The sequence below is a fragment of the Coregonus lavaretus genome, assembly GCF_964263955.1.
Source record: "Coregonus lavaretus genome assembly, chromosome: 3".
In the NCBI taxonomy this organism is placed as follows: Eukaryota; Metazoa; Chordata; class Actinopteri; order Salmoniformes; family Salmonidae; genus Coregonus; species Coregonus lavaretus.
Genome location: NC_139990.1, coordinates 61,499,216 through 61,507,757, shown reverse-complemented (window position 1 = coordinate 61,507,757; position 8,542 = coordinate 61,499,216). Strand labels below are relative to the sequence as shown.

The 8,542-nt window shown below is 41.9% G+C and overlaps 1 protein-coding gene across 2 annotated transcripts; it reads right to left on the bottom strand.

Annotated features, from left to right (window-relative positions):
• Positions 1–286: 286 nt before the first annotated feature.
• LOC311115317 (annexin A2-like) lies at positions 287–8,172 on the bottom strand. Of its 2 annotated transcripts, XM_084157294.1 has the most exons (13): positions 8,051–8,172; positions 5,923–5,990; positions 5,634–5,736; positions 5,363–5,457; positions 5,077–5,190; positions 4,441–4,531; positions 4,220–4,299; positions 2,221–2,280; positions 1,930–2,020; positions 1,731–1,826; positions 1,536–1,594; positions 1,186–1,296; positions 287–1,083 (listed from the first exon to the last, which is right to left on the bottom strand). In XM_084157294.1, the coding sequence occupies exons 2-13, from the start codon at positions 5,968–5,970 to the stop codon at positions 1,021–1,023; spliced, it is 1,011 nt and encodes a 336-aa protein (XP_084013420.1). In that variant the 5' UTR covers positions 5,971–5,990; positions 8,051–8,172; the 3' UTR covers positions 287–1,020. The 2 variants fall into 2 exon arrangements, 1 of the variants encoding a protein (XP_084013420.1); XR_014611211.1 differs by lacking the exons at positions 1,536–1,594; positions 8,051–8,172 and having other exon boundaries at positions 1,003–1,083; positions 5,923–5,979.
• Positions 8,173–8,542: the final 370 nt, after the last annotated feature.

Genomic DNA, 8,542 nt, shown 5'->3' with positions numbered 1-8,542 from the left:
TATAGAATGTACATGGTCTAAAAGGTGAGCTTATTCAACGTGGAGAGGGGAGACAATTTACTGTTGGTTGACAAAGCTGTAATCCTGACAGCCAGTCATTCACTGTCAAGGTGTCACTTTTCAATAGCTGGACATGGCACCCATACGCAAGAAACTAGCCAGTGGTTCGCCAACTTTATAATGATGTGACCCCAGCTAAGCTTTTGGAATTTGCCTGGGACCCATCACGTGAAACAAACCAGTGTTTCTTGTCATGATCCAGTCAGCAGTCAGAACTTTTATGTTTAAAACTAACTTTTATTATTTATAGTTTTAAACTTTGTACAAGTTCAAAGTTACATTATTAAGGAACCGTTACATGTGATTTTTGATGCGTCTCATCATAGGATCCAAACTCTTTGTCTCGGCTCATGCAAACATCCAAGGCTGCCAACATCACATTTGATTGAAACCTATTGAATCAGGTGCCACCTCTCGTGGAGCTTAGGTGTGGCAACAACATCATTGGGGGACGGGGTGCCTTGTCTATGTAATGGTAGGGGAAACACTGCCATAGGATGAAAGTGCTTCTATTTTTACAGATTGACAATCCATAGGTCCAGCCAGCCCTTGGTCATGGTGGGAGGGGATAAGGGGAGTCTGAGATGCCAGCTATGAGATGCTTGAGGGATATTAATACTTCTTGGCTGACATTGACCTGGGATTAGGACGAACAGAGGGAGAGACACTTAGAATTTGAAATCCCTGGGCCCTGTTCCCCACCAACTCACACACACACTGGATGATATTCATAGAAGTAGAAACAAAGGTGTGAGATGTTTGAAATTCAGTTACTATAAGGTAAATTACCCCTTCATAATGGTTAGCACTATGGGTGATATAGACTTGGTCAAATTATGGCAAAATGTGCTGAAATATCAAAGACATGTAAATTGTTTAATGGAGTGACATAATACCAGTTATTAGGTTACAACCACTGAAATAATATGTACTGTGTGTAGGTTAAAAGGTATTCTTCCTTCACAGGTCTTCAGATCGACACAAGGCTAGGAGAGCCTGCTGCATCTCCCCTTTGTATTCTTTCTGTGGGTGTGAGAGAGAGGGACGTAGTTATGACACAGTTACAAACAACAAACCTTTCAGAATGACTATTCAATGTATTGGTGTGCGTGCATATGTCTTCACCTGTAACGTAGAGTAGAGTGAAGTGTTGGTCAGTCTGCGATACTCGATTCTCACACAGAGGAGGTCCTCTTCACTGTGGCTGATAAGAATCCCCTGCACTACACTGCCTTTCTGCAGGACACATACACAATAAACATACACAATTTGAATGAACCTGGCTTACAGAAGACTCTGCTTCAAGACCTGACACAAAGACACAGAAATCGATAGTCTTACAAGATCGCAATGCCCACTACAATTGCCGACTACACCTCACAACACAGCAAGAATAGTCATGTAGCCAGTGTGAGTCTGGAGTAGAGTCACTGTAGCAGTGTGTGGAGTAGACCACCATATGAAATGAAACTCACCTTAATGTTGCTGTGTAGCCGCTGGGCCAGGAAAAAATGAATACTTGGGATGGAGCCAACTACAGATGGAAAGAATCAATACATACTTTTAATTAGTGTTGTCATACTGTCACACACAAACACACACACACATGAGCATTTGAAGAAGTTGAAAGTCAGTCTAGCACAGAGCAATTGAACAAGGCTAGGTCTTACCCAGAGTGCGGAAGCCAAGCCTCAGGTCCCCAGAGAAGTGACTCTGTACTGTTTTATCCACAGTCTCCCCTCTCAGATCCTCCAACCTGGATAGCACTGAGAGATAGACAGAGGGGGTGAGGGGGGTAATGGAGGCTACAGCCATACCAGGGCTAGGAGGAGAGACAGCGAATGGATGAAAGAGAGATTTGTTTGTTACCTCTGTTGAGATGGTTTGAGTCTCTCGTGGTTAACACCTGAATCCAGGGGGCTGGGTCCTTTTTCTTTCCATTCACAGCATCATTCAGAGCCTGCGCACACACACACACACACACACACACACACACACACACACACACACACACACACACACACACACACACACACACACACACACACACACACACACACACACACACACACACACACACACACACACACACAAAGGATATCAAGAGTACTGCCTAATTGGAGGAACTTTCTGGAGGTAATTTTGAGGAAGAACACTCACCTTAACATCCTGGTCAATGAGCTGATAATCAACAATCTCCTTTGAATTCAGCTCCTCCTTCTGTTGGTATTAAAGCACAAATGGCACCTTTCACTTAGTTCAAATTAGGACATTATTTTTCACTGACTGATCTATACAGCCTACTCTGTGCAAGAGGGTGAATACTTGGAGAACCCTTCCATAGGAAAACACGTTTTGGTTCCAGGGAGAACACTTTTTGGGTTCCATGTAGAACCCTCTGAAGAAAGGGTTTGACCTGGAACTGAAAGAGTTCTACATGGAACCAAAAAGGGTTCTTCAAAGGGTTCTCCTATGGGGACAGCCAATGAACCCATTTAGGTTCTAGATAGCACTTTTTTTTTCTTTTTTTGTGAACTCTACATACAGTTAAAGTCGGAAGTTTACATACACTTAGGTTGGAGTCATTAAAACTTGTTTTTCAACCACTCCACAAATTTCTTGTTAACAAACTATAGTTTTGGCAAGTTGGATAGGACATCTACTTTGTGCATGACATAAGTAATTTTTCCAACAATTGTTTACAGACAGATTATTTCACTTATAATTCACTGTATCACAATTCCAGTGGGTCAGAAGTTTACAGACACTAAGTTGACTGTGCCTTTAAACAGCTTGGAAAATTCCAGAAAATGATGTCATGGCTTTAGATGCTTTTGATAGGCTAATTGACATAATTTGAGTCAATTGGAGGTGTACCTGTGGATGTATTTCAAGGCCTACCGCCTCTTTGCTTGACATCATGGGAAAATCTAAAGAAATCAGCCAAGACCTCAGAAAAAAAATTGTAGACCTCCACAAGTCTGGTTCATCCTTGGGAGCAATTTCAAAACGCCTGAAGGTACCACGTTCATCTGTACAAACAATAGTACGCAAGTATAAACAACATGGGACCACGCAGCCGTCATACCGCTCAGGAAGGAGACGTGTTCTGTCTCCTAGAGATTAACATACTTTGGTGCGAAAAGTGCAAATCAATCCCAGAACAACAGCAAAGGACCTTGTGAAGATGCTGGAGGAAACAGGTACAAAAGTATCTACAGTAAAACGTGTCCTATATCGACATAATCTGAAAGGCCGCTCAGCAAGGAAGAAGCCACTGCTCCAAAACCGCCATAAAAAAGCCAGACTACGGTTTGCAACTGCACATGGGGACAAAGATCGTACTTTTTGGAGAAATGTCCTCTGGTCTGATGAAACAAAAATAGAACTGTTTGGCCATAATGACCATCGTTATGTTTGGAGGAAAAAGGGGGATACTTGCCGAAGAACACCATCCCAACCGTGAAGCACGGGGGTGGCAGCATCATGCTGTGGGGGTGCTTTGCTGCAGGAGGGACTGGTGCACTTCACAAAATAGATGGCATCATGAGGAAGGAAAATTATGTGGATATATTGAAGCAACATCTCAAGACATCAGTCAGGAAGTTAAAGCTTGGTCGCAAATGGGTCTTCCAAATGGACAATGACCCCAAGCATACTTCCAAAGTTGTGGCAAAATGGTTTAAGGACAACAAAGTCAAGGTATTGGAGTGGCCATCACAAAGCCCTGACCTCAATCCTATAGAAAATGTGTGGGCAGAACTGAAAAAGCGTGTGCGAGCAAGGAGGCCTACAAACCTGACTCAGTTACACCAGCTCTGTCAGGAGGAATGGGCCAAAATTCACCCAACTTATTGTGGGAAGCTTGTGGAAGGCTACCCGAAACGTTTGACCCAAGTTAAACAATTTAAAGGCAATGCTACCAAATACTAATTGAGTGTATGTAAACTTCTGACATTTCACATTCTTAAAATAAAGTGGTGATCCTAACTGACCTAAGACAGGGAATTTTTACTAGGATTAAATATCAGGAATTGTGAAAAACTGAGTTTAAATGTATTTGGCTAAGGTGTATGTAAACTTACGACTTCAACTGTATATTGTAATATTGAGACAACCAAGTCTAAAAGAGAATCTGCTAAAAGAAGAGTGGCAGTACCTTGAGTATGGCCAGTACCAGCTTAGTGAAGTCTTTACTAGTCTCACTGATAAGATCATTCTCCAAGTAACGTCCAAACTCTGCAAACAAAGCAGAATAAAACTACAGTAGGGCACACTGTGTGTGTGTGTGTGTGTGTGTGTGTGTGTGTGTGTGTGTGTGTGTGTGTGTGTGTGTGTATTGCGAGAGTGTGTGTGTTACCCATAGACAGTAGAGCTCACCCTGTTTGTAGGCAATAGTGGCATCTTTAAGCTGCTGTGGTGATTTGGTACACAACACTGCCAATAGACTCTCTTCATCTGTACCAATACCCTGTAACAAACAATTACACATTTAAAGTGATTCGTTCCAGTGATGTAGCCAAGTCACTCAATCTTGAGTCCAAGTGGAGTCCCAAAACCCTTGTGTCCGAGTCGAAGTCTGAGTCCTTTATACTCGAGTCGAGTCACGAGTCCCTTGGTGTGCTAAAAGTAGCTGTCCAACCATTTTTTAAGCGAAATCTCATAACAGTGTTGTACATTTGTAAGGCTAAATAGATAACACAGCTATCTAACATTTGCTGTTGTAGCTAGTACTGTATGTTCAATTAAAGAGAGATTTTCTGACAACAAAGTCACAACTGGTTGAGTCCGAGTCGAGTCACGAGTCATGAAAATCATGACTTGAGTCTGAGTCAAGTCCGAGTCCTGGGCTTGAGTACTACAACACTGATTTATTCACACACAATACACAAAGACGCACACATTCATACAAACCACAGTACAACACATACAGTAATTACACGCCTAAAAATACGATTAACATGTATTACATGTTTATTACAATGATCATTGAAATAATCTGTGATCTGCTCTCACCTCCATGGTCTGTCTGAGGAGATGGGCGTCAAACTGAGAGGGGGTCATCATCAGCCCCAGCATGAGTTGCTCCAGCCCCCCTGACAGAGCTTTCTTCAGGGCAGGACACAACTCCTACAGAGGAGGGGTAGATAGAGACTGTTGGGCTGGGTTCCAATGCCATATATCACATCCCTTCCCACAGTCTTCTTATAGATGTAAAAGTACTCAATAGTTGGCCTGACAGAGCCACAAAGTGGTAGGCTGACAGATCCACATAGTGTTTCAACCAGGTAAGGACAGTTACCTTCTGTGTGAGGTTATGGTAGGACTCCGCGATGCTCTGTCTCTGGGCATTGTTTCGATTGGTCAGGATTCTCACCAGAGTGTTCACGTCACTGCCTAACACACACACACACACACATATTTGGAATACCTCATCCAATATGTATGTATGGTACTAACTACTCCAAACATTCACACCATCAGATTGACGAAATTCTCAGGCAACAAATTGTTTTTAATGAGCCATGGTACTGATTTACTTCATTAGCGGACATTAAATCCTTGAATAGTACCTTTGCTCTCCAAGGCAGTTTGAATGTCGCGGGCGTCCTTCTCTGAGTTGAAGTTGGGGAAGGGTCGCACAGTGCCCAGTGTACCCCACCACATCGCCGGAGACTGGACAAGACAGGGGAGAGAGGGGTGATGTCACTGAGTCACTACAGTAAACCTCTATCGCTGACATTTACTGTCTAGCTTCCGTCATGTTGCATTTAGCCATTCTATCTTTTTAGTTTAGTCCAGATGAAGGAGAAGAGATGAGGAGAAAGCCTCTTCAGACTATGGAGATGCAGGTTCACTTACACTGGCTTCGGGATGGGTATTTTGCATACACTTCAGCAGAGCTTCCATGATGGGAGAGACAAGAGTAACTGCGATTGAGATTAGGCATAATTAGTGTTGGGGTTATTTGACGTTTTAAATATATATATGTATATATGTATGTATACAATTATTTCAAATATGCAATAATATATTATAAAACGGGTTGTTTTAATCCTAGATGCTGATTGGTTGTTAGCAGGGATTTATTCACGATAATTCCCAAATACCATGATGCCATAATTCCATTTCACATATCAATGCGCATCCAATGTCCCGCAGTTCAGTTGTCCAACTCTGCATTGATACATTTACCATTGATAAATCAGGTACCAAAACTACAGACATCAGACATTTTATGGAATAGAAACATTGCCTTCATGTATCATTTCACAAACAAATCAGTGATTACCCAAGGAAAGGAGGGAGGAAAGAAAGAGTTTTTGAACAGGGCCACAATGGTCGGTGAAGTCCATTGAAAATACTTTACTTCATTGCCCTCTAGTGTCGCAAATGTACGGAAGAGTATAAGGGCCAAGTGAAGACGGAATTTTTTTTACAGCGACGAGTGGTGGTACTTATTTTCAGGAGGGTCCACACTGACTCGGACGAGGTATTTCATCCAAATCCGTCTTGTTACATACTGTACATAGGTAGAGACAGGTGGGTTGTGTGTGTATGCAGGTGTGAAAGGATATATTATGCTAGGCTACCAACCAAGTCATGTCAGATCAGTGATTATTTATTTGTAGCCTATCATAATGTATCTGATAGGCCTATATTTAGACCAATTAATATTTCAAGAAAGGGAGAATCCCACCATGAATATATTCAAACAGCGCCTCAGATTAGCTGGATTGCGCGTGCAGGAGTGGTCCTTCAGTTGCCTCCTCCCACAAGCACTTGCGTAAACCTCCTGCTTCATCGTTCATTCCTCCCACAGCCGTCGGATAGGCCTATCATTTACTTTCACTTGCTCATTGTAACGTAAAATTTGCCTACAGGTTAAGGTACTCAATCTAGTGGGCCGCTATAGGTTTATAGTGTGCTGAAAATAGCGGTGTTTGAACGAATTTGGAGAGCAGTTTGACATGGGACACATACACACGCATAGCCCCCTGTCTCCAGGATTCCAAGATCATTCGTTTTATTGGGTGTGTTAACGTAGCCTACTAGCCTATCGTAGAAGGTTAGTTGCCATAAGGGGGAAATACTACTGTTAGTAAAGCAACATGGATAAGGTCGTTAATAGTTACAATTATGCACTGATTTGTTGCAAGGTGTTCGCCTAGGCTACGCAGCAGAACGTTGTAGCGAATTCGGTGGGCAGACTGCCAGGGACTCTCTTCGCGTTCAGTGACAGCCTAAAAAGTGGTTTGTTTCTCATAACGCACCATGACCGTTAGTGTATGACTAGTCTGAAATTGCCAGGGGGAAGTTTGGTATGCGTGTGCGAGTCTATTAGATCATTAAATTGATGGCCATTTGTTTGTTTTGCCCTTACTTTTTACCGCCCACACACACCTGCATCCTTACCCAACCCGCCTGCATTTATCCAAATCCCCTACATGAATCTTGAAATATAACTGCGACTTTATTCTCGAAATATTGGCACTTTATTCTCGAAATTTTGCCACTTTATTCTCGAAATAGTGCCACTTTATTCTCGAAATACTGCCACTTTTCTAAAAGTACTAGTTTGCAAAAAATTATAATCCATGTACCGCCAACCCTTGCTCTTTTTTTCTTCACTTGACCCTAATACTCTTCCATACAAATTAAACTTCGGCGTTGTGTCATTTCTGCTTGCATTGCATACCACAAAACTCAACATCTGGCCAGAGCAAGCAAAAGTCCTCCAACCTGACTCTACAGACTCTACTCTAAATTCCTCTCTTCTCTGATGATGTTGCGTACAACAACAGTCTAGTCCACTACTCATTCTTGAGTTCCTCCATGTGAAAAAACGCAGGGAATCACAATATCGTTTTTCAAAAGGAAAACATCAAATTATGAACTGCATAAATCAAAGACTGATTTTGTTTTTAAAAAAAAATAACATTTCACCAACAGCTTACGTCATTACATAGCATAATGAAATGAAACGCACCTGATATAGTCCCGTTTAGTATCCGCTTGACAGGAGAGGTCTCTGAAATGACTTTATGTTTTAGTCTATTTCCTAGACAACGGGGTGTGTGGCTGCAGCGGGACAGATAGGATATGGCTATGGTGGACTTGGTGCACTCACTCATTATTCATTTTATAACCATGGGCGTGTCTCTTGACAGGTAGGCTACCTTGGCTGTAGAAATTCCTGACTATGGACTCCCTTACAGAAAAACCACATGATTTCACATTACATTTAAAGTGTGAAAACATGTCATTTTGGAACACTTCACATGTTATCACGTTTTCACATGTAGTTCACGTTGCTTTACAGTGCCTTGCAAAAGTATTCATCCCCCTTGGCGTTTTTCCTACTTTGTTGCATTACAACCTGCCATTTAAATTGATTTTTATTTGGATTTATTTGCACCACTTTTCCGTTATTTCAAAAAATTCTAAAAAATAAATAAGTTATATTTTTCATTCCACTTCA